General features: G+C 44.8%; 1 protein-coding gene across 4 annotated transcripts in view; it reads right to left on the minus strand.

Moving 5' to 3' along the window:
- TSHZ2 (teashirt zinc finger homeobox 2) overlaps positions 1-26,109 on the minus strand; it is a 422,466-nt gene that overhangs the window by 152,286 nt on the left and 244,071 nt on the right. Inside the window, exon 2 of one of the 4 annotated variants that reach the window (XM_081033542.1) lies at positions 18,286-21,361. In XM_081033542.1, the coding sequence (XP_080889668.1) occupies positions 18,294-21,361 (3,068 nt within the window). In that variant the 3' untranslated portion in view covers positions 18,286-18,293. Of the gene's footprint in view, positions 1-15,733; positions 21,362-26,109 lie in introns of those variants that run through there. The other 3 variants (XM_081033543.1, XM_081033541.1, XM_081033544.1) reach the window with 3 other exon arrangements.

Below are 26,109 nucleotides of genomic sequence, written 5' to 3' on the forward strand. Positions count from 1 at the left end.
TCAGCACCAATGCTACCCAGGCCCTTAGAAGTTTATTTCCTTCATGGGATCTGAAATAATCTTGCTTATTAATTGGTTTTCTTGTTTCCTCTCTTTCTCCTCCTATGAGAGCTGTGAAAGGAAGGAAAATGCCATTTTGCTTACTGCTATATCCTTGGAGCCTAACACAGTGCCAGACACAAGAGAATGCACAAATAAATAACATAATATCAGACCATTGTAAATCTAACAAAGTATGTAAAACGGTGATGAGAAAGGATGTGGGAGGGCTGGATGGCTTTAGATCAGGGCCTGGCAAACTATGGCCCGTGGGCTAAATCTACCTGCTTTGTTGTTGTTAGTTTTTTTAGGGTCTATAAACTAATAATTTGCATTTTAAAATGGTTGAAAAAAGTTAAAGAATATTCTATGACATGAAAATGACATGAAATTCAAATTTCAGTGTCTGTTGATAAAGTTTTATTGGCACACAGCCCCGCCCATGAATTTACATATGACCTATGGCTGCTTTTATGGGACAATGGCAGATTGAACAGTGGTGCCACAGATGGTGTGGCCACAACCCTGAAAATATTTACTATTTGGCTTTTTATGGAAAATATTTGATGACTACTGATTTAGATTTTTTTAGGGAAGAGTCCTTAAAGAAGATGATGTTTAAGTTGAGGTTTAAATGATGAAAATGGTTAATATCAGGATCAGAAAAACTGTACTTGAAGTCCCCGAGGTAGGATAAACACTCATGAAATGAGAGCTCTTCTCATCATGGTATGAGCTTTGAATTATGACTTTTAATATGGTAGTTTTGCGCTGGGCAAGCTGGAGCAGAGTAGTAAGCAGAGATGAAAAGTCTAAAAGTGACCACTACACCAGTTCTTGTGAGAGCTAGGGTGTGCTTCCACAGAGCGGAAGGATGACGTGGGAGAAGCATTATGGAGGTCCAATCCAGGAAAGCTAGTGATGAAATAGAGAGTAGGGGAGAGATGACAGAAAGACGAGGATTCATAAGTCCTACGCTGGGGTCCCAGGAGAAGAGCAGGGCCACTCACTGTCATTTCAGAATCAGAAAAATTAGCAGATGTCAGAAGAGTGGAAAGATGGTCTAGGTTAAGTTTGAACAAGATGAATTGGATTCAGGGTCATTTCTCCCCACCAAAAAGACACGGTATCATGACCCGTCTGGGCAGACCAATCTCAGCCCAAGTTGTAAAGTGCAGACTCCACCGACTGCTTCCAGGAGTGTGTGAAGAGACCAGTCGGAAGAGACCATCCATCCTTCTAGCCACAGGCATTGCTTCAAAAGTATGTGACTCCATATTTGACTGACAGTCTTGAGAAATAGGCATTCTTTCCACTGAAACTCCTTAGCTGGTAGGGTGTAACCCAGGAGCTGGTCCACCCAGTCTTGCCATTTGCCTGAAAATTAAGGCAACGCAAGGGAAATCTGAGCTAAAAGACGGGGAAAGACAAATTCTGATGACCTACGATGACATATACCCCTTGAAACTAGGATTCATCTGTGTATGAAACCAACTCTAGCCTTGGATGAGCGGATGGATTCCCTGTTTGGCTAAATTAATTTTGAGTTAGTTTGCAGTCAGTTATAAACACGAGATTTTGACCAGCAATTTAGAGTTGACATGCTGAACAGCGTTAAGTATGGCTTCCAACAGAATTTTCTGTCCCATCTTTTCGGAGTTAAGTCAAGAGAAGGCCTATTCCCTTGACTGCCAATCAAGGCTTTCAGGTGAGAACCTCCTCCTGACACAACTGAGCTGGTATTGCCTGTTCCTTTACGTGGTCTCCGGGGAGTCCTGCCAATGTCCAGGCCACCTACTACTCTCCCAGCTTTCTGTCTTCTCTTGTTTCCTCTATGTGCAGCATCATACAGGACAGAGAACATCAGACGGGGCAAAGACTGAATGAAATCTAGTAAGAGCAGACGTTTTAGAGTCCGTGCAACATGCCAGGGACTCTGCCCACAGCAGCGGTTCTCAGAGGCGGTCCCCAGATCGGCACCCTCTTATCATCTGGGAGCTTATTAGAAATGCGACTTCTCTGGCCCCACACCAAGTCTACTGAACCGGATGCTCTGGGGTGGGACTCGGTCCTCTGGGTTTTAACAAGCCTTCCAGGTGAGTCTGATGCCCAAACTTGAGAACCACCGCCCTAAAACACCACCTGGATTATCTCTTTCACCCCTTATGCCCATTCTAGAGATGAAGAAACTGTGCCTTAGAGAGTTGAGGACATTTGCTCTTACTGCTAGGGAGTAGTGGCACCTGGATTGAAGCCCAGACAGCCTGATCCACAGACCTCTCCAGTGCTCTGCTGCCAGGGTGGGCATTGCCACCCATCCCCATGTTCGCAAGCCCAGTGTCTGGCTCCCATTCCGGTGGCCTGGCAGAGATGCTGCCTCGGATTGACATGTCCTGTTGCCTTTCTGCTCATTCCTACTGAGCCATGGAACACATTCCCTGGTCACCAAGGAAAAAATATCTCTCCTAACCATTATGCTGTACACCTGAAACTATTATAAAATAATACCGAATGTCAACTGTGACTGAAAAGTGAATGAATGAATGGATGAATGAATAAATATTTGCAAGAAAGATGAAAGGCAGCCACAGAGCAGAGTCCCAGCTTCAGACAAACCTCACCTCAGGTCCCCTGGGATCCTGGGAATTGCTTAGCACACACTGAGGAATTTGTGATCTTCAGCTTGCAATTTCCTATCTTGAAAATCACCACCCTCCTTCCCGGTCCCCTCTTTCGTGCTCTGCATTTCCTTCCAGTTCATATCAGTGGTCACAGATACCACTTTGCTCTAGTGATTTATAAGCGATCGCTAATGTTCAGTTGTAATTCCCCATTTCAGATGCGAAAATGGCCCATCATATTCACCACCGGGGCCTCGCTACAATGATATATAATTTAAAAATTAACACGAGGACAGAGGAGACTCTGCATTTCTGAACTAGGAACTTAGAGACTCGGAGGTTAAAACTTGATAAGGTGAGCTCAAGGAATTAGATGAGTTATTAAGCAGATGCCTCTGTCACACGTTTCCATGACTTCAGAGCTTTCCTAGCATCTTCCAGTTCACTTGCACTTGTCAAAGTGCAAGGGCACAAACGGTGTGTTTCTATTAGGGAATTTTCCCCATTGTTAGGAACAGTCTCTAATTCCCGATACAGACTTTTCCAGTATAAACCACGCTGTCAGAAAGCAAGCAAAGCAGAACAAAATCAATGCTTGGTCTCCAGCAGGAGCCCAACAGACCTGAACAGCAAGACCAAAAAGAACTTCTGGCCCTTCTCTAGGGGACATGTGGCTGTGTTGCCAGCATCATTGGTTCTGGGTGGCGATGGAACCAGAAGACTGGACAATAGAGTGTGAAGCATGCCCCTCTCCAGGGGAGAAAATAATGCGATGACATAAATATGGGGGGGCCGGGGGAGGGGAAGGCAGGCAGAGAGCAATGAGCTGATGCAGGAAGGGAAGGCAGGGTGATGTTTTTGCACGTGTAACACTTGAGAAACTTCGGTGCTTGTGTTGGTTGAACCACTCATGGCCTTGTGACCAAGTCGTCTCCCGGCCTGCTCTGGCATCGAGTGGTTACAATTATGGATTGCAAATTTATTGACATTTGACATCTACACCAGCCTTCCTCTGATCAACAGAACTCTCTGCCGCCAAACTGAATAATTACGGAAGATTTCAGCAGTCACGGGGATGCCAAAAAGGTCATTAAATCATCTTGAAAAAAAACACAATGTGTTCTTCCATGTCATCCTGCCAGTAAATCTTCTGCCGAAGTCAGGACCACCTAGTGGTGAGGCTCAGAGGAGGGGGGCAGAATCACAGAACGGAGAGAGGAGCTAAATTAGGACTGAAAAATAGGAAGGTGGGCACAGCGGGGACCTTTTGCTGTATACTTCCTAATTCCTGGAGAAGCATAAAAGGAGTCGCTTACTTTGATCAAAAGGGATTCTTCTTGGGAAACAGAAGAAAGGGCAAGCTTCGGAGTTGGGAGAGGTCCAGGGGAGATGCAGAAAGAGCAGCTGTGTCTAGAGCCCATTCTAGAAGTTGGCAGAATTTATCCTAAAGCCCTACATGTCTTCTTTGTCTGACATCCCTTCTCTTTCCTGCACAAGCGTGCTTCTGAGTGACCTGGAGCCCCCTTGGAGCCACTATTCCTGTCCGCGGTCCCTGGCTCCAGTGCAGTCAGCCCACCCCTGTCTTTCCCCGTGCCTTGCCTCAGTCTCCTCTCTGCTCTTGACCCTTCTCTTTCACTCCTCACTCAGTAGCCAGACTGATCTTCTCCCAAAGTAGCTCATGCCTCTTGCCTGTTGAAACCCCTTAATTGCTTCCCACTAGACTTAGGGGAAAAAAACCCAAAGTTCTTAGGATGTTCTACAGAGCCCTGGTTTGCCCCAGACTCCTCTCCCTGTCACCCGACTCATGTCCTGCCCCTCGCCCCAGCTGCCAACTCTCTGGCCTTTCTCTGTATCGAAAACACCAATGCCCCCAATTTGTCACATGACTGGCTCCTTCTCAACCTCATTTTCTTTCCCTGACACCCCTCTTTAAAGTGGGTGGCCCTGCTGTCATTCCTTACAGGATCCTATATTTCCTTGGCAGCCCCTCATTTTTAGAAATTATTCCCTTTTATTTATGTGCTCACTAACTGTTAGCCGTTTGTGTTCCTATCAGCCTGTCCTTGGATTAGAATGTGAGGTCTGGGCTTCTCTTCGCTTAGAACAGAGCCTGGCAGGAAACTGGTTCTCCGAAAGTAGGAATTAAAGGATGATCGAATGAAGGTCCCTGGTCTGCCTGCCACAGAAAACGCAGAGCCACGTGCTCTGCTCCTATGGGCACCCGCGCCTCAGAAAGTACATTTCTGAACTCAGAAGCCCAAACCTCGTGGCAGCGGGAGTCGCCTGGGAAGATCATGGAGGTCTGGGCATGTTCTCACTTCCTCATACTTCTCTGGGCTGTGCCAAGCTGGAAGAGGCCTTCACTTGGGGTTTCTCTTACGTGCTGGGCGCTGTGCTTAGGGTTTCACTTACTTTATCTGCTTGATCCGCCTCACTGATGAGTGACATTGGTGTTACTGTCATTGAGCACATGGAGAATGTCAAAAGGAAGTTATGATCACCTCCTGGATAGCTAGCCTTCTTCCTTCCTCCCTTCCTTCCTCCCCTCCACCCTCCCTCCTTCCTGTCTTGCTTCCAGTATTTAGAGACTGTGTATGGGTAGCTAACCGCTGCTCTCCTGGAGGTTAGCGGTGGGCACCGACTTAACATCCAGGAAACGGGGGGCTCAGGTGCAAGTCCAGTGCTCCACCACTCCCACACCTACAGTGTCAGCTTTACGCAAAGAATGTTCAACTATTTCAATAAAGCAAGGCTTTATTAACATCTGTCTCAACGAAGCTCAAGAGACAAAGATTACCCACCCAAGTAGAAGCCATCGTGTATATACCCATCAACCTCCCTGACCTACTTTGTCTCCTCTCTCTGACATCTTTTCCCCACGTGGGGCTCTAATTGTGCTGAATGCCGTGCATGTTCTGGAATGAACCATCTGCTCCCTTCACTTGCGAGGGTTTACTCTGGCCATTTCTTCTTTCCACAGGGCTCTTCCCCTCCCCCTCCCCCTGGCTAGCTCCTCTGCGTTGCTCCAGACTCAGACTAGACCTCTGCTTGTTTGGTCAGACTTCTTCGAGCCCCCTCGTCTCCCGCTGGCCCAGTACATTCCCTGTAATAGCGCTGAGCACAGCCTAAGTCTTGGGCGCCATGTCTTTCCTCTGTGATGGACGGCCAGCCTTCTGAGGGCAGGACCAGCCCTGTGCGGCTCACGCTCCGTTGCAGCGCCCGCGCCAGCCTCAGCCTATAACGTGGACTGTTTAATGGGCATGTTTGCTTTTCCCAAGTGGAGGTTCCTGAGGCAGGAAATGCGACTTGGTCCCAGCGCATTAGAATTGTTGTTGTTGCATTATTAACATTGTTAGACACGTTCATCCCACCTCGATTCTAGGTGGGCTGCGTTTTAACAATTAGGAGAGGCTCTCTTTGATTGAGGGTATCCATGCGACTGATGCTGCAGGAGGAGGACGTGAGGCCAGTCTTCATGCACTCACTTGACGGAGATCAGGGAGGTGACATGACTTACCCTCGGTCTCTCAGCTGGGAAGTAGAGAGCCGGCCCCCAGGCTGGGCCTCCACAGTTCCCGGGGCCAAGCTCTTCCCCACTGAGCCTAGCAGCTATACACTTCCTTCCTCAGATTTCTAGAAGTCCCCATCTCCCGAGACTTCATGTCAGGTCTTTCTTCCACGTCCAAAGTCTTCCCACTTTTCATCCTCTTACAGTTCTGGGATGACGAGATCCTGATGGGTGTTTTGACTTCTAAGCCAGAGCAAACACTATCCAATGTGGACCCATCACCATGGTTACTGCATTCCAGAGACTCTACAGGAAGGCAGCAAAGGGGAAAGTGGAGGCTACAGCAAATATGGGGCGGGGGAGGAGAAAGCCATAAACAATTAAACATGACAAAATCCTTGGGTGAACAAAAAGAGAATTATTTGACTGTGAAATTGAGTAATGCAGCATTGAAAATAACATAACCTGAAACATATTTTTTTTTCTCCATCGATGAAAAAATACCAGAGAAAGCCATGCACATTGAAAGTGCCAATTTGCTGGAGGGCCCGAGTGGTAGACAGTTGTCTATGCCAAAGATTTGGGCTCTTAGGATAGTTAAACATGTTCTTTTTGCCCATCCATCTTCTCTCCCATGCAAACAACTTGTGGCCAGGGTTCATGTCTCACACTTTGGTGTAGCACCCAGCAGAACTGAACCCAAGGGATGCCAGAAAGCTGCTGGGAGACTTTGGGGCCAAAATTCCACCTGGAGGTAATTTATTCTTTTGTCCACAATTGATTTCCAGCTCTGCCACTTCCTAGCTGTGTGATCTTGCTGGTCATTTCACCTCTCTGAGGGCTGGTTTCGGCATCTGTAAGCTGGTGTAATCCCAGTTGCTTCTTCACAGAAAGTTTAGAGTTAAGATGAACTGAGATTATATGTATATGCGTATGTATAGGTCCCAGCACAATAGCTGGGACACTAAATGCTCAATGAATGCGAACACTCTGTCAATATTAATGACAGTGAGGACAATAGCGTGTGTCAGGCTCTGTTTTAAGCACTTAATCCCCCCCCACATTTAATCACTGTCACTACCACAGTCATCATCACCTGCATTGAAAAGTCCAGGGCAGACTTTACTAGCAGGTCACAGCCCCGGACTGTACGAGTGGCAGTTTTCAAGGTAGCTGGTGGCAGAGAGGGCAAGGGGAAGTCAGAGGGAAAGCAATCCAGTGAGTGCTGTATTCCATCGTTTCTCCGGGGCACCCAAACACCACCTGATACTTCCTCTTCCCCCCCCACCAGAGCTGTTTTAGTTACATCTGGACTCACAGTCTGTCCGTATTTCTTCAAACAAACTGGCACAACCCATCTCACATTTTGACGTAAGCCTCAAGCAAACGAAAGGGGAGGCTTGGAAGCAGGTGATCAGGGGGAAAATAGAGAGAGTGACGGTCACAGGCACTTGCCTTGTGGGCCAGGGCCAGGGCCAGGGCTGAGAGTGGCCCGTGCGCTCTGCTATTGAATCCCTAACACAAACCGAGGCGAGAGGAAGGCAGCCACACCTGCTGCCACTCAGGCAGTACTGGGCTGTCTTATCAATCTGCACACCAATTCCTTTTTTAGTTTTCACAGAATCCCTAGAAGATTAGCCCAATAGGAATGTCCTCTATGCCTGAGTATATCAGATGCCGCCTACGAGTAAAGCACAAAGAAATAAACAAAGAAATAAAGAGTATTCAGGAAGAACCCCCACCAACACCACCACTTTCCACATAGCCCTGGCTGCCTGGGCTTTGGGGGGTGAATGGTCTCAACTGTAGCACAAAGTTCTCTGAAACCCCTGAATGTCAAATGGGACATGTGCCTTGGCCTCCTGGCCTCCGTTTCCGGCCAGGCGAACCTCCTGCAACGTTCACACTGGACTTAACAAGAGCATATGACACCCACCCAGTTTCAACCAACTCCTGCTCCTCTTGAGGAAAACGTCAGGAAAGATTCAGGAAAGACAGCACAGCAAATCCTCTCCTGCTTTGGTCCCCTTAACGTTCCCTTAACGCATTCACTCCCTTATCTCCTCGGCCTGCCTGTCATTTAACAAACTGCCCCGTGATTCTTGCAGGGTGTGGTGTCGGGACTGATTTAAAATCCTGCATTGCTAAAACTGCATTGTTCTTCATCAAGTTGAGTCATTTTTATGTGAAGTGTCAAGCTCCCTAACAAATAACTCCTGCCAGACAAATCAAGTTCCTCGTCTTCGAGCCGCGGCTAAATAGTTTATAGCTTTAATCTGCTCACCGAGGTGTGCAGTCTATGACAGTAATTATAAATGCAAGGAGAAATTATAGCTGAATGCTTTAACTGCATTAGGAGCCGTTTGATGAACAATCATGAGCTCCTGCTCATTTCCAACAATAGAGGGCAAGTTAGTGTCAATGCATTAGAGAGATTTCAGTTCTGCATGGCTTTTTCTCCCATTTACCATGGAATGTCACTTGTCTCCTATAACATAGAAAAAAAGCACCGTGGAAAGCTTTAAACTTGATTGTTAAAAAAAAAAAAGACGAAGAGAGAAATGCAGGAGAAAACTGTTTATCATTATCACTTCTTTTTTTTTTTTCTTTTCCTGTTTTGTTCAGCGGTGGGTTCGGTTTCAAATTAGTTCGTTGAAGGTAACTGCTTGTTTACTTACTAGAGGCCTTAAAAAAATTCCTCCTGAAGCCATTTCTGAGAAATCGTTATAGAAAAAGACTCCTTTAAATGAAGGGCAAGTTCAAAACCAGGCCAGGCACGAGCTCCAGTGATTGTGGGCACCCCTCCACGAGATCCTACCCTCCATCTGTATCTACCTAAGCTAATGACACACTCTAGCTCTTTATTTTCCCCTCCTCACTTTCACAGAAAGACGTTTTTAATTTAGCTGAAGAATTGCACAAATGTATTTTAAAGACATAAATCCATATAAAAAATATGAGCTAATTAAAACATTGCACTCCCTGTCGCTCATGGATTTTCAATTTAGCGAAAGAAAAAAAAAAGAATTGCATCTGGTTAAATGAAAAGATGATACTGATGGCAGATTGGAGTAAATGAAAAATAATGTTACTCTATATTAAAGCACCAAATTATCCACGTCAGGATTGAGCATTCAGAAGTCCAAATGAGGGGGGAAAGTGCAAGTGAGATGGAGATTTGCTGATGCACAAAAGGAGTTAAGCCAATCGCTGGGGAAAAATGAGAATGTTCAGAGAGACGACACATTTGTTTCCTGCTGCATTAGAAATGCTGTAGTCTCATAGCTGATTCGGTTTCCCAATTCTCATTTGGCTACCCCCAAAAAAATTCCAGAATGTCAGGATGAGGATTAAAAAAACAATTCTTAAATATATATTTTCACCAGAATTTGGGTCATTTCTGGGTTAGCACTATATGGTAAATGCATAATTACCTGACCGAACAAGGAAATTACCACAAAGAGACTGAGGACACTTTGCTTCATCCTGCAGGTCCGTCCCAGCCCCCTGACCTGCAATATTTGGTTCACAGCTGCAGCTAAAGGTGAGAGCCCTTGCTTCTCTCTCAATGCTTATGTCACATTTTACAGTCTTTTCTCTGTGCTGTTGGATGTGGCATCCAGAAACCATTAGGCAAGGTGAAGGAGAAACCAAGAGGCTGAAGAAAGTTGGTGAGTGTTGGGCAGCCCCGGGTTCGAATCCCCCCTCTCCATTTATTGTGTATTCCTTGACAAATCATGAACTCTTGCAAAATCAGGACGATATGAATAACCATGCCTGCCTCATAGGAAGAGGCCAATAAACGGTAGTTTTGCTGTCATTGTTATCATGATAATCAAGTAGCAGGTTGAGGTTTCCAGGGGGGGCACCTGCGTAGGTATTAATTAGCTCAACCTGGGAAGATTCTGCAAGTCTCTTATACTTCAGGTTCGGCTGAAGAACGCGGCAGGGGCCTGTAGAGACCGTCTACACTAGCCTTCCTTGCGAACCATGTGCTAGGCTTCATGGAAATGAATCGCATACATGTACTTAATTCTCACCACTTTCCTATGTCCACATTTTAGAGACACAGAAATAGGACACATCAGAGAGAGTATATGAGTTGGGGTTTGAACCCAGGCTCCATTGCCTCGGCAGCCAGAGTTCCACCCCTAACCTCTCTCTGTCTCCTAAAACCACCATTCCCCTCCTCACTTCCTGGGCAGATGCCATCCTGCGTGCTCCAATCAGCATTGACCCCAGAACTGCCCATCTACCTATCTGCCACTAGTCTGTCAGAGGTGGATTCCTGTCCTGGTCACTGGCTTATTCCCTGGGATTAGCACAGTGCTTGGCATGAAGTGATGGTTTTTTAGGTCGGTGATAATGAATGAGTGAGGTTCACAGATTGTGGGAACTTGGGACACTCACGCAGACTCTCTCTGCCTCCATTTCCTCTCTTGTAAATGGCTGAATCAACTTCTACCTCACAGGGCTATTTGTGAGAAAAAAGTGAAATAATATTTGTGAAGTGCCTGCCGCAGGCCTGGCCCATTTGGCTATTATAATCAGCACAACTGCTGGTTCACTATTATATACTCGTTGCTAAATAGGGGCTACTGCTTTGTAAAAGCACAGCTGATATTTGTGAAGGATGAAAGGAATGCAGGGAGGGAAGTCAAAAAGGAAGAGAGGAAAGGAGGAAGGAAGGAGGAAAAGGAGGAAGGGAGGGAGGAAAGGAAGATTTATTTAATGGATGAAGAAATGGTCGATGCCTCTTACAGACATTAATTAGTCCAGCCCATATCAACAAACAACAAGTATTGGCGAGGATGTGGAGAATCCTTGCAGGAACATTCATGTACTGTTGGTGGGATTGCAAATTGGTGCAGCCACTATGGATAACAGTGGAGGTTCCTCAAAACATCAAAAATAGAACTACTATTTTTAGTACTTCTATTTTAAATATTCAGCAATCCCACTTCTGGGTATTTATCTGAAGAAATCCAAATCACTAATTCAAAAAGATACATGCATTCCTATGTTCATTGCAGCATTATTTACAATAGCCGAGATATGGACTTAACCTAATTGTCCATCAATAGATGAATGGATAAAGACGTGGTACATATACACAATGGAATATTACTCAGCCGTAAGAAAGAATTAAATCTTGCTATTTGCAACAACATGAATAGACCTAGAAGGTATTACACTAAGTGAAATAAGTGAGACAAAGACAAATACCATGTGATTTCACTTATATATGGAATCTAAGAAACAAAATAAATGAACAAACAAAACAGAAACAAACTCACAGATACAGAGAACTGATGGTTGCCAGATGGGAGGGGGGATGGAGGGCTGGGTGAAAAAGGAAGGGATTAAGAAGTACAAATTGGTAGCTTTCAAAATAGTCATTGGGAGCCAGTCAAGATGGCAGAGTAGATAAACGCTGGGCTTGCCTCCTCTCATGACCACATTAAAATTACATCTAACCTATGCAACAAGCACATTGAGAATCATCTTAAGTTTGGCTGAGTAGAAGTCCTAAAACTAAGGACATAAACTAAGCCCGTGTCAAGACTGGTAGGAGGGGCAGAGATGGGGAATGGGCTGGTCCCACACCCAGGTGCCTTGGTTAAAAGTCAGGAGGGATATCTCAGTTGTGGAGACTCCCCCTGAGGGGTGAGGCATCCCAGCCCCACACCAGACTCCCCAGCCCAGGATTCCATGGTGAGAAGTCCCTATAACTTTTGGCTGTGAAAACCAGCAGAGACTGTGCCTGAATGAGATGGAGGGCAGCTAGCATCCTCTTAAAGGACCGCACATGGACTTACCCACTGATGGAGTCACTTGCTCTGAGCTCCAGCGCTGGGGCAGCAGCTCGAAAAGCTCCGGGGACAGGTGGGGAGGAACTGAATTGTCTGGCCTCAGGACGAGGGCTGGAGCGACAGCCTTCTCCCAGAGAAAAGTGCTGGCAGAATCCATTGTTTCCTTGTTGAGCCCTCTCTGCTCTCAGCGAGCAGATGCTGGCAGCCACCATATCTGAGTCTCCATCCACCTGACTAATGCCGTTGACTCCACCCCGGTGTTTCCCTGAGATCCCGCTCCTCCCAACTTGCTTCCCCAAGACCCCGCCCCTCCCAACTTGTGGGCCCATTCAAACCACTTCCACTGGCTTTTCCATACAAACGGCCTGTCTTGCCTTATGCTGCAGATGCTCTCAAAGGTTCACAAACCCCAAACAAGCAGCATCTGACCTTGGTGTGCCCCGTATCTCTTGCTAAGCAGCCCTAAGCCCGGCACTAGTGGCAGCTGGACTCAGTTCACAGCTTAGCCTCTCCCAGGCACCTCCAAGCCAAGCACAGTGGCAATTATCTGCAGATTACTTTGTAGCTCATACCAAGGGCCCAGGGCTGGGCATAGGCAGCAGCTGACTTGGGCCTGCACCAGAGCCCCTCCCAAAAGGTCCCAGAACCAACACACCTGTTGGCCAGCATCAGACCACATCAGAATACTACCCAACCGCCTCCACAAATGACACACCCAAAGAGTAGACTGGGCAGGCACCAGAGCCCTGATAAAGGGAATTGTATTCTGTAGGTTCAGCCCCTATAGAGCAGCTCCTCCACTGTAGTCATGGCCAGGCCTAACAATCAATCAGCCTGAGGGCCAACTCCCACTCATGTACAAACAGCAACCAAGCCTCAACTACAACAGGCGGGCAAACACAACCCATAAAAGGGACATACCTAGAGCACCTAACTCAGGTGACCAGGGAGATTGTGCCACTGGGTCCCACATGACACCTACTACATAAGGCTGCTCTACCAAGACTGGAAGACATAGTGTAGATCCACCTTATACATAGAAACAAATACAGGGAGGCAGCCAAAATGAGGAGACAAAGACACATGTTCCAAATGAAAGATCAGAAGAAAGCTCCATAAAAAGAACTGAATAAAATGGATACAAGCAATCTACTAGGTGCAGAGTTCAAAACACTGGTTATAAGGATGCTCAATGATCTCAGGGAGAACTTCAACAAAGAGATAGGAAACATAAAAATGGAGATAGAAAACATAAGAAAGAACCAGTCAGAAATGAAGAATAATTGAAATGAAGAATACATTACAGATTTGATGAAGCAGAGGATCAAATCAGCAATTTAAGAGCTAAAGTAGCAGAAAACACCCAATCAGAACAGTGAAAAGAATCCCCCCAAATGAGAATAGTTTAAGGGGCCTCTGGGATAACATCCAGCATACCAACATTTGCATCATAGGGGTACCAGAGGAGAAGAGAGAGAGAGCAAGGAATTGAAAACCTATTTGAAGAAATAATGATAGAAAACTTCCCTAACCTGGTGAAGAAAATAGAAATACAAACCCAGGATACACAGGGAGTCCCAAACAAAATGAAACCAAAGAGGTGCAAACCAAGACACATCATAATTAAAATGCCAAAAGTTAAAGACAAAGAAAGAATCTTAAAATCAAAAGAGAAAAGCAGTTAGTTGCCTACAAGGGAGCTCCCATAGACTATCAGCTGATTTCTCAACAGAAACTTTGCAGGCCAGAAGGGATTGCCACAAAATATTCAAAGTAATGAAAAGCAAGGACCTCCAACCAAGATTACTCTACCCAGCAAAGTTATCATTTAGAATTGAAGGATAAAAAGGTTCCCAGACAAAAACAAAACAAAACAAAAAAGACAAACCAACCAACAAACAAAAAAAGAGCTGAAGAAATTTATCACCACCAAACCAGTATTATAAAAAATGTTAGAGAATTCTTTAAGAAGAAAAAAAAATAAAAAATATAAAATTAAAATGACAATAACTGCACATCTATGAACGATTACTTTCAATGTAAGTGAATTAAATGCTCTAATCAAAAGACATAGGGTCGCTGAGTGGATGACACGACCCTGACATATGCCTACGAGAGACTCACTTCAGATTAAAAGGCACACAAAGGCTGAAAGCAAAGGGACGGAAAAAGATATTTTACGAAAATGGAAATGAAAAAATAAAAAAAGGCTAGGGTAGCAATACTTATACCACACAAAATAGACTTTAAAACAAAAGCAATAACATGAGACAGAAGGACCCAGTAATCCCACTTCAGGATATTTATCCAAAGAAACCCAAAACCCTACTTCAAGTGGACTTATGCATTCATATGTTCCCTGCAGCATTGTTTCCAATGACCAATGTGTGGAGGCAGCCTGGGTGTCCAACATTGGATGAAGGGATAAAGAGGAGGTGGTCCATATGGACAATGGGATGTCACTCAACCATAAAAGAGAATGAAATCTTGCTATCTGCAACGACATGGATGGACATAGAGGAAACTGTACTGAGTGGAGTTAGACAAAGACAAATGTCATATAATTTCACTTACATGTGAAATCTAGAGAACAGGATAAATGAACAAACAAAACAGAAACAAACTCATAGATACAGAGAACATTTTGATGGTTGCCAGATGGGAGGGGTAGGGAGGGGGGCTGGGTGAAAAATAGAAAGGGATTAAGAAGTACAAATTGGTTGTTACAAAGTAGTCATGGGGATGTAGGGTATAGCATGAAGAATATAGTCAATAATATCGAAATGACTGTATGGTGTCAGATAGGTAGTAGATTTATCAGGGTGATCGCTTTGTAAGTATATAAATGTCTAATCACTGTATTGTACACCTGAAACTAACAGCATATTGTATGTCAACTGTAATTGAAAAATAAATTAGTCCAGCTCATTTTGCTTTTCCAAATTGCCATGTAATCCATGTTGTTAGGGTTACCAGACTTAGCAAATAAAAATACAGAACGCAGAATTGAATTTCAATCTCAGATAAACAATGAATATATATTTTTTAGTATAAATACGGCCCATGCAATATCTGGGAATACTTATCCTAAAAACTTAATTGTCATTTATCTGAAATTCAAATGTAGCTGGACACTCTGTATTTTATCTGGCAACCTTACGTGCTGTTCACCTTGAATATAGGTTTTTATAAAATCCTCCACAACAAAGGTGGCAGTTTATTGGACTGGAATTCATTCTCGCCACCAATTTCAAGGCTAGGTGTGCTGCTATATTACATGGTAATGATTATAATTTCAAGTCCTTATGCATTTTAGACTCATTGATTTGCTCTTTGTTTAATTTCTATTATTCAAGAGCATGTGGTTTTCAAAGGTATATACAAAATACCGACTGAAATAATTTCAGATTACTTCTTTCTTACAATAGGGATACATATTTAATATTTCCCAATGAATTTTTAATGAAAAGTTGCACTTAATATTTGGCAGAGCATTTTTCCATTTCCCAGGAAGGAAAGAAAATTCAGGTCAAAATTGCCATCATATAGAGAAGACAGATATGGCGAATCTCTCCAAATTTCCACAAAATATTGACCACGTTCTCTAAAATGTCATGTGATTTTGTACAATGTGTGCCGTCATGCATACCGGCTGAAATTAGAGTTCCAGATAACAGTGACCTTATTTTGTGATCACTTAGAAACATACCAGGGATGCCAAAAAAATGTATACGCATGCATCTTTTGTTATTAGTATATATTGAGTAGTACAACTTTAATACAGTTTTTTTCCTTTCTTCAAATGTGTATACATTTTTTTTGGCACCCTCTGTATATGCATGATTCTAAGAAGTTAGCAAGGTATTGCATAAATATTGTTCTGGAAGAGGATTCGAGAGTGGCGGAATTCTTTTCTAGGTGACCAGAGCATCAAAAAGATGTGGTGCTGATGTGGGAATGGTTCTGGCAGATTGGAATATCTTTAGAACACCACAAATACACCAAATGCCCACACCATGTTTTGTATACACGTGTTTTTCTGCAATACACCCTCAGAATCACAGCATCACAGTGGCTGTATCAGGATGGAACTTGGGTTTCACATAATAACTCTGTAATATGGTGTTTTGAAGGTCCAAATCAGAAATATTTATTCCTGTACCAATACAGAGAGATGAGAAAAAGCGCTCTCCTATCTATGCATTTAACAGATTTGTAAGTACCTTTTGTGTAGGTTTCCCCCAAATTATTGGTTTACCTTTGCTTCCCTAGAACAGGTATGTACGTTTCAGATTTTCACTAAGGCTTTCTTTTCCTCCCCTCGCTCTATTTACAAATCACAATGTTTTGGCAGTGATATTCATTAAAAAAAAAATGATTACAAACCTAACAGGTGGAAAATTGGTCTTTATTGTAGCACAAATAAACACGACCTATTTCTCTTCTTCACCATGGTTTGGACCTACCACCACTATGAGATTGGAGATATCCCTCTTCTCTTTGGGTTTTCTGTGTATATCCACCTTTTTTTTTTTTAAAGGACCAGAAAAGAATAATAGCAAGTTACATAAAATTTAAAATGTGATATAGCAAATAAACAGATTTGCTGAGCCCCAAGTTCATGTGTAGGTTCAATAGATACATTTCAGCTTTTCTTTCAATAGTGTGAGCTGAACAAACCATGCTTGGAAAGCAAAAGCTGAATCTGCCAGTAACACATTTTAATTATCATGATAAAAACATGCAAACAAAACAATAGTCTTCATTTGGGCCCAGATAGCCCTTAGAATTATAGGGTGGTGTCCCCCTTTATCAGAAGCTCTTAGATCTTTTCACCGAAAGTCCCAGATCAGTTGTTTTAACCTTTATTTCATTTTGACCATCCTCTCACTCACCAGATCTCCCTACCCATTGAGATGTGAGCCCAAAGCTACGCTATATAAATACCTCTCTCCACCTGGACTCAGACTCGTGCTCATACCTTTGTGGCTTGATCTGAAAGTCTCCTATTACAAACAAATGCTCCGACGAGAAGGGGTGGTGAGGGCTTCTATGGTTAAGTTATCATTAGCTGTTTATATCTTATTGTGAAGGAATCAAAAGAGCTCATCTGTAACCTCGCATGACATAAACTGAACTAACAAGTGCTGAAGTGACGTGTCAGGTTTGGTCCTCATCTTGGGGTACGCCCCAAGGTGGGGGACACCTGAATGTGTGCGAGGGTCCCTAGCACACAGGGCAGGGGAGGGGTATCATGCTGGAGGGAAGAGAAAAGGAAGTAGAGAAAATACAAATAGGGAGATGGAAGGGATTTGTTAAGACCCAGCCTTGAAAACATTTGAAAATGGCTAGTGTGACTAGTCTGCAAAGGGATTTGACCTTGGCCTCTGTCCTCTTTCCTGGAGGTGATGTAGACAGTCTGGGAACCGATGACTCCTCTATGATACATGGTGCAGATTATCTTGCAGCTGTGAGACCCCATGTGCATTGGCCATGGAGGTGCAAAGTCATTTGTTTCCTTATGTAAAATAAAGTCTCAAGGCATGCAATTGCAATCTACCATTGTTAAAGGTGGGCTCTGGCATTAGTCTATCCTAAGGAAAATGAAAGGATGAGAGAAGAAAATACGCCTCTTTTGTTTTCCTCTCTGTTCTGCAGAGAAGAATATTTTTCTACCATCTGATAGGGCAGATGCTCTTTCACAGGAAACCTAACAGAGGAAATAGACAAAGGGAAGAGAGTGGAAGCTAGCAATTGCCGACCCTAAGCTGCAAAAAGCATCAACTATAAGCAATAATGATAAAGACAACTTTAAACTATTCCTACAATGAGTAAGAAATCTCCCTATAGTAGCTGCCCCCAGGAACTCTACAATCTTTATTCTGTTGATCACTTTCTTTTTGTTACCACTTCATATGTCACTCGCATTACTATGGGAAGGTGACGGGGTGAAATGGGACTGTGAGACATTAGTACTTATTCATTAAAATGAGGTGTAGCCTAGGCTGGAAGTTGCAAGTTGGGCCTTGGGTCACTAAGGGGATCACGTATCATGAAGCAGTAATCTGTGAAGTCCATCTCTCTAAACCCATTTTGTTCTATCCCCCAGCTCTACGCTGGAGAACCTGACAGAACGATTAGGACGCATTCATCATGTCCTAGTCTTCTGAAACGTAAGTCCTATTCCAGCAAGCTACTGGCCTCTTGGTATGGGGAGACATTAGCTGCCTCTAAACAGACCCATCTCCCTTCAAGAAACTCCTCGCAAGGCCACTGTCACGACCAGCTGGGAGCAAACCCATACCTGCAGAGCTATTCTTCATCCACGTCTGTTACAAACTGAGCGTGGTGTTCGGGTAACTTGCTGTGCGTTTTGCTTAGGTGGAGTTTTACTGCATGTTTGCTCACAAATGTCCGACAGCACAACTTACACTTGAATTTAGAGTCTGTGTCCTCTTCGCCAGCTATGGTTTCCGGAGACCTCTGAGCCGACGACACCCGGGAGATCTCTTGTTCCACCTTGCTTTGCTGTTCCACGGCCAAGCGGGTCATGTCCTTCATTTGGAAACCTAGGTGAGATTCTAAGTGACTGATGTAGGTGGAAGGGGTTCGGAATTGGGAGGCACAGTCACTGCAATAAAAGACAGGATGTCCTTTGTCCATGTTTTTCAGAAACTTTGTCCCGCCCGTTTTCCTAAGCTGGTATTTGACGTTGGCCAGCCAGTGGCTGATGGTCGTCATCGAGAGTCCCGTAAACTTTGAGATCTGCATGCGCTCTTGCGGGCCCAGGTCGGACAGCAGGTACTTGCCCTCGGATGTCTGGAAGAGGCTCGAGGCAAACTGAGCCTGCAAAATCAGGAGGTGCTGGGGGTTCCAGTTGGACTGCCGGCCTTTCCTTTTGTGCAACGTGGAGACCTCGCTGGAGACATCCTCAAAGCGCCTGACGTCCATTTCCAGCTTCATGGGAGGGACCCTGGAGGAAGTGGCGGGCTTCGGGGTGGTGGCTTTGGGGAGGACTTTGACCATATCGGCGATGTCAGACAGAGCGTGCTTCTGCGGCGGGGACGTACAGGACTGTGCTTGCGAGGACTCGGCTTTCTTGCTTTTGGACTTGGTCAGGTCGATGGGCTGATCGTTGTTCTCAAACAGGTAGCGCCTGGACACGCTGGCAGGCCTCGTGGGTGCAGGACTTAACACCGGCTTGTCCACGACGTTGAGATTCGACTTGTGGAACATAGAGATTGTGCTTGAGCTCGGACTGGAGCAGGAAGGCGAGCGCAGGGGTTCCGTGGCTTTGCCCAGGTGATTGTTCAGGACGGACTGCAGGGCGCTGAGGGGGTTGATGCACGGCAGGGCTGAGGTGTGGAGGGTGAGGGCACAGCCGTTGCTGAGAGAAGACGCTGGCTCCAAGGGCTGGGGCTTCTCTTTCTCGCCACCCTCTTTCATCAGCTTGTCCTCCTCCTTCGGGGGACAAGGCTCGGCCTTTTTGGATTCCGAAGGGGGTTCGCTGTTGGAGAAAGAATCCCCCTCGCCGTGGCTGAAAGATGATGCCTCTTCGTGGGGACTCTCTTTCCCACACTCCTTCACGACTTCATCTTTATCTTCTGGCTCCTTCTTAACTTGAGTGTATGGGGCCAGCTGTGAGGGCACAGGTGCCAGCGGCATCACTTTCCACTTTGGTGCGATTGGCCTTAACTTGTTGGCCAGGTTAGGTCGGATGTGTAGTACCTGGGAGCCCAGAGGCAGGGAAGGCTTGGTGCCCTCTGACAGCTGGTAGGCTGCGTGGATGCTGGGGTACGCGCTCCAGCTGGGAGCCCCATTCTGGGCCTTGTTGATGGCTGTGGTGACAGTATTTTCCAATGACTTCAAAATGTCCCCTCCACCCTTTGAGCCATCTTCCAGATCCTCCTCCCTTAGATACTGGTATTTGATTGTAGGGTCCAACGGTTTTTGGAGAGGGTCCTCATATTCCTCAGTTTTCATGACTTTCTCATCCTTGGTGATCTCCTCTGGTTTTTCTTTTTTACTGTCTTTCTTTAACTCAGTTGTAGAGGCTGTACAGTCGGAAGCTGAGTTACTTGATGGCTTGGAAGCCAGAGAATCACTGTTCGGGGTGTCCGACAGCGACTGCATTTTCTCCACGGCCAGGGGGTCTAACACCAGCTGCTTCCCTTTCTTGGAGGCAGAGCTGGTGACCTTGAGAAAGTGCCCCGTGACCATCATGTGGGTGGTGAGCTGCTGCAAGGTGTCGTGGGAGTTGCCGCACTCCATGCACTTTAAGATCTGGGACTTGCAGGCCTCGAACTGCCAGGTGTAGCTGGCGCCATTTTGGTAGCCATAACGGTTGTTGGAGGTCAAGTGCAAGTTGGCGCTCTTCTGAGAAGAAAACGAGTCTGCAAACGAGCCTGTGGTTGAGTCAGGGGAACACGGCCGATTGACATCAAAGACGCGTTTCTTCGCCGGAGTGACCATTTTCGATGAAATGGTTGGTACTGGCTCCTTCAAAGGCACTTTTTGGTAATGTTTCGTTTTTATCATGTGGACGCTCAAATCTTGGAGGGAATCGAAGGAGTCGCCACAAAACATACACTTCAGGACCTTCTGAGCGTCCTCCTTATCCATATCTTGGAAGGCCCTTTTGCGGGGCTTTGAATAGCTCGTGGGTCTAAGCTTGTCCTTTTTGCGGTTGTCATCTTGATAGTGGCCCGTTTCGTTCATATGCACAGTCAACTCGACCAAGGTGTCATAGGCGGCACTGCACTGCCGGCACCGGAACCTACTGGCCCCGGTGAAGACGGTCCCGCACATCTTACTGCTCTGCCGGTACAACTGGACCGAGCTGAACAGGCTGGGCTTCGACACGGATCTAGAAGGCAGGTTCTGCTGCAGGCTTTTGGACAGAGCGTCTTGGTGCCAATCGAAATCAGTCCTGTTGCTGCCATTTCTGGCGTCACAATTCCGTCTCTCACTGTTAGACAGCTTGAAGCCCAGGCCCAGGCCCGACCAGTAGGAATCCGACAAGATGTTGGCATAGACGGCCGTCATTTTATCCATGCAATTGTGGGCTTCCTTTGGAAGCGTGGAGGGAGCGCTGGTTTTCTTGTCAGAGGCATCTCGACCACACACGCTCTTGATGTCTGACACGGGATCACTGGCATCGCTCAGCAGAGACTCGTTCTCAGCGTCCTGATTGGACAGGTGACTTCCTGGAGAGTTCTGGTAGCTGAAGCAGCCTTTCTGCTCTGGACCCGTTTCTAGCTCCTCGTCTGTCCCTGGGTCATTGCTGCTCTGAAGTTGAACTACTGAACCACTGTCTTCCTCCTCCTCTTCTTCTTCTTTTATCTCCTCCTCTTCCTGCAGCTGTTCCTCCTGGGCGTAGCCTGCAGGAGAAGAAGAAGAGATGAAATAATAATAACAGGTTACATATTCCATCCCAGATTTCCCCCCTTAGACTACATACTTTCCATATCAAACGGAAGAGCAATTTAATCTACACTTTTATGAACTGCAAGCAATAGATACAGGAAAAAGCCAAATGATATCTTTTGTGCTATCTAATTTCCCCTCATTTTTAATTGGCAGGAGTCATAACTCTTTACAAATGCCTAGAATCCCAAGTTAATAATTTTCATGTTTAAGGAATATCACTTTAATACTCCTATAATGGGACAGTCACTACATTCATGCATACGACTTTCAGGAAAGCTGGACTGCAATTCCAATTCTATTAAGGACATATCTCGACAGAGAAGGATGTTGACTCATAAGAAAACTAAGACTTGACCCTTGCCATCTCCACGGGAAGGTGTACCAAGACATTTAGCTATATTGGCATACAATCATCTTAATAAATCATTTTTGAATGCTCAAAAGTAATTTGGATGTAGAGCCATTATATTTTTTGGTAGCCAGTGTCTTTTTGTTACAACATCTCTATTTGTCGAGAGTCACACAGCAGGTAGAGAGCTTATGCAATATCGAATAAGATCGTCCACTGATAGCCAAAAAATTATGTAAGCTCAGCAAACAAAATGATTTTAAAATAATAGCAAATAGTGTTAGAATGGGAGATTTGGGGACGATCCTATTATTCTCCAACAGTTTTATGGAGACCTTTTCAGACAAGGCTAAAAATTTCCTCTCGATCTTGTGCCTGTAATTTCCAATGCACCGTGATTTGTGGGGACCCGTCATGAGATGCCAATTATATGTTTGATTTGTAGATGCAAAATGCTATTGGGGATGCATGCTTTCCCTTCTCGGAAAGGATTTAGGACCAGTAATTGCACAGGGAAAATGAAGGCATGAGAGAGTGGGTGCAAAGGGAATTAATGGGCAAATATCCATCAGTGGAGAAGAGGAATGGGACTATTTATGCCAGGGACTCATTTTCTTTACCTGGCCTTTTCAGAGCCACATGGATAAAATGAAACCAAGGAAACACCAAAGCAAGGGAGATTCAGCCTTAGATTTGCAAGGCCTGCATGATCTGAGTGTAGTATTTTCCTTATAAGCTTCTACCGGCCCTCTAAGTGCAGGTGAGTTCTTGGGAGAAACCCTAGGGAATGCTGTGATTTCTATTCACCAGGGAATGGAAAAGAGGTGATCATGCATTGGAAGTTTGTCTTGTGAGGCAGGCAGAGCATTAGGAGAGAAGGGGGTTTGTTAGGGATAAGGGAGCTGCAGTCAGAAACTCCAAAGGTCCTCCTGCTGCAGAAGAGGAATAATTTATTGAGCAATTACCCTCTCCTAAGAATGATGCTACTGTGTTTCCCCGAAAATAAGACCTAGCCAGACCATCAGCTCTAATGCATCTTTTGGAGCAAACATCAATATAAGACCCGGTCTTATTTTAATATAAGACCAGGTATAATTATAATATAATATAATATAATACCTGGTCTTATATTAATTTTTGCTCCAAAGGAAGCATTAGAGCTGATGGTCCGGCTAGGTCTTATTTTCGGGGAAATACGGTAACCACTGCAAATATACTCTTTCATTTCATCCAAGATCTACATCAGGTAAAATTTATTATTTTCATTTCATAGATGGGGAAACTGAGGCTTTAAGGCTAAGAAGTTTGCCCAAGACCACAGAGCTGGTATCACAGAGTCATGACACGAACCCAGCCTGTTTGATGAGGGAATCCATGGTCTGAACCACTAGGCTCCCCTTTCTTTCTATTAGCAACCAAACGAATAAGAAAATGTAGCAGAGACCAAAAGGTGAAAGGTGAATTTCAGTGAAATGTCACGGAATGGATAACCACCTCAGAGAGGAGAATTATGGGGATGCTGGAGACAGGAACCCACGATTTTGGGGACATGATACCATAAAACAAGATGAAATGTAAAAATTCAGTCTAGCCATGAGTTTCATGGTTGGGTTCATTATTTTATTGCAATTGGTGTTGTGTTTTTGCTTTCCTAGCTAGTTGACAAGTGGATTTTTTTATTAAATTGGTGTGCTGGTCTCTAGTTCCATAAATTGATTTGAAGAAATAAAAGCTACTCAATCTAGTCAAGCAACCATTAGTAAGTGATCACTACTTGCGAGAAAACCCTCGTTGAAAATCACTGAATGCCTGAGTTAGACCACCCGCTCCCACCTTATTCCATTTTTTTTCCCTGGACTAATTTCTATGTTTGCGAAAAGAGTCATACCATTAAGTTCAGAGAGAACAACTGTTATAAGATTCACAAACAGAGTTGCTACAGAGCCCAAGTATAATACTTCAAAGAGTCAGGTAAATTTTATCAACCAAGCAGGGTCACTCTTGAGAATTAAAATGACTTGATGACTCAGGCCTGGGGACAACACACATTAGCCGGCACTGCTGTGGCAGGCAAACCGGGATATAGTCATCGCACTTATGGGGACTTTAATCCCAGCAACAACAAAAATGTGTGTGCGTGTACACCCACACACGTGTACACACCCACACACGCGTGCACACACACAGAGAAGTGAATACATTTAGGGGAAAGAAAAGAGCGCTTTCTAACAACATGGACGGATCTTGAGAATATCATGCTAAGCGAAATAAGTCAGAGAGAAAAAGTCGAGAACCATATGACTTCACTCATATGTGGCATATAAAACTGAAAGCAACAAACGAACAAAACAAACAAACAAGCCAAAAATTCATAGACACAGACAACAGTCTAGTGGTTACCAGAGGGGAAGGGGGGAAGAGGGTAGTAGAAGAGGGAAAAGAGGTTACATATATGGTGATGGAAGGAGAACTGACTCTGGGTGGTGAACACACCATGTGATCTATAGTTGATGTATTTATAGAATTGTACACTTGAAATCTATATAATTTTACTAACAATTGTCACTCCAATAAATTTAATAAAAAAAGAGGGTTTTCTGTCATCACAGTTGGTTAAGGGTGTTGCTAAGTGTCATTTATCTCAGTATTTTCAGTGCCTCGCACTGGATACGTAGCAGGAAGTTGGGAAGTAATTCATGTTATTTTTTATGTATGTTGATGAAATATACATGTGCAGGTTGTACACACTCAAGCACACACACACACACACACACACACACACACACACACTGCCCAGCCAATATCGTCATTTTCACACAAAAGAGAAAAGAAGTGCTCTTTTTTTTCTGCTGACATTTGGAAGCTGAGCTTTCCGGACCAGCTCAACTTCACAATCTACTTTGTCCTTCTCAATGGTTTCCCCAGAAGAAAAGTCGGAGACAGCAAATGCCTCCCCCACAATACAGATAAAATTTTCTGCTTAATTAGGCATTGACATGTTTACTATAACCTTTACAGAAGAGTAACTCGTGCTGAGAGACCCTTTTTGTCTGTTTTCTGCTACAGAACAGACTAAATCTCATGTACCCAATAAAGTAACGAAATTGAAAAGCCTCATAAAAAAAAAAGTGCCAAAGCATCCGTCAAAGTCAGTGTGATTTAACAATGGCTGAGGGTTCCAAGGAGTTTTGAAAACACATTTTAATATTATACATTTAAAACTGCTCACTTGACTTAAGTGATTTTGTTTGCCACCGGCAGCTGAAGCGAGAGACGGAAGACAGCCAGAATGGGGGTGATCTGTATGTAATGAGTCTCTGTCTCTCTCTCTCTCTCTCTCAATGACGTGTTTAATAAGACTGCTTCATGTGTAAATCTTGGTAACGTGGATGAGTGGCAAGTTTATTCTTATGAATACTTATTTAGCCAAAGAAGACGAGCACAATTACCCCCACGACACAGTAAGAAAAGACTGCTCTCTGCAGAACCTCCTTGGTGATTCCAGGTGAAAGATCAAACATCGCTTTCCAATCCAAATTTCATCCCTTAGGCCAGCCTGGCTCTGGCCCCATGAAGCGCCCCATTCCTAGGACAGCTAATTCCTGAGCAAACACCGTCGTTTCTATGTCTAAATGACTGACTCAAGAGACCATTTCTCTTTCACTCCAGGCCCACTGTGCTTACTGGGCCACCAGGATTGTTCACTAGAGCGACTCAATGGCCCCAGTCCGTTTTTTCAAAGAACTGCTAGAATAGTCTTTGTGGAAGGTATTAGGTGGTGACATTGCTCTGTTTTAACTCCTGCAGTGTCTTCCTGCTGCACTTATAATAAATTCAAACAGTGCAGAAGAGCTTGCAGGGTCTGTCCCCCACCTCTCCGCTTTGTCACTCTCGCCCCGCTCTCCACGCTTACGGCATAGCAACCTCCTTGCTCCTTCTCGCACCAGCCAGTCCATTACTGGCCTGTGGTTCTTTGCAACTGCAGACTTCTCTGCCTGGAAAGTTCTTTGTCTCCACGCTCCCATAGCTGATTCTTTTTCATTCTTCAGGCTTCACCTCAAACTGCCCCTTCTCAGGGAAGTCTGTCCTGACCTGTCTGCCCTTCTCTGTGCAACTGTAGGTCACGTCCACCTCCTTCCTGAAATCCCTAGAGCACGTACTGTACTCGGAAAACTTGTTTGTTAGTTTTGGATCGATTACCTCCTCCCTCTAAATATAGAGATAAAATGTCTGTCCCCGTGAAGACAGAGATCTTGCTTCTCCCAGCGCTCAGAACACATCCTGGCACAGGACGATGCCCACAAATTATCTGAGTGAGTGGATGACGAGATCAGACAGTGAAAGGGGATC

The sequence above is a fragment of the Rhinolophus hipposideros genome (genome assembly GCF_964194185.1).
Source record: "Rhinolophus hipposideros genome assembly, chromosome: 22".
NCBI lineage: Eukaryota > Metazoa > Chordata > Mammalia > Chiroptera > Rhinolophidae > Rhinolophus > Rhinolophus hipposideros.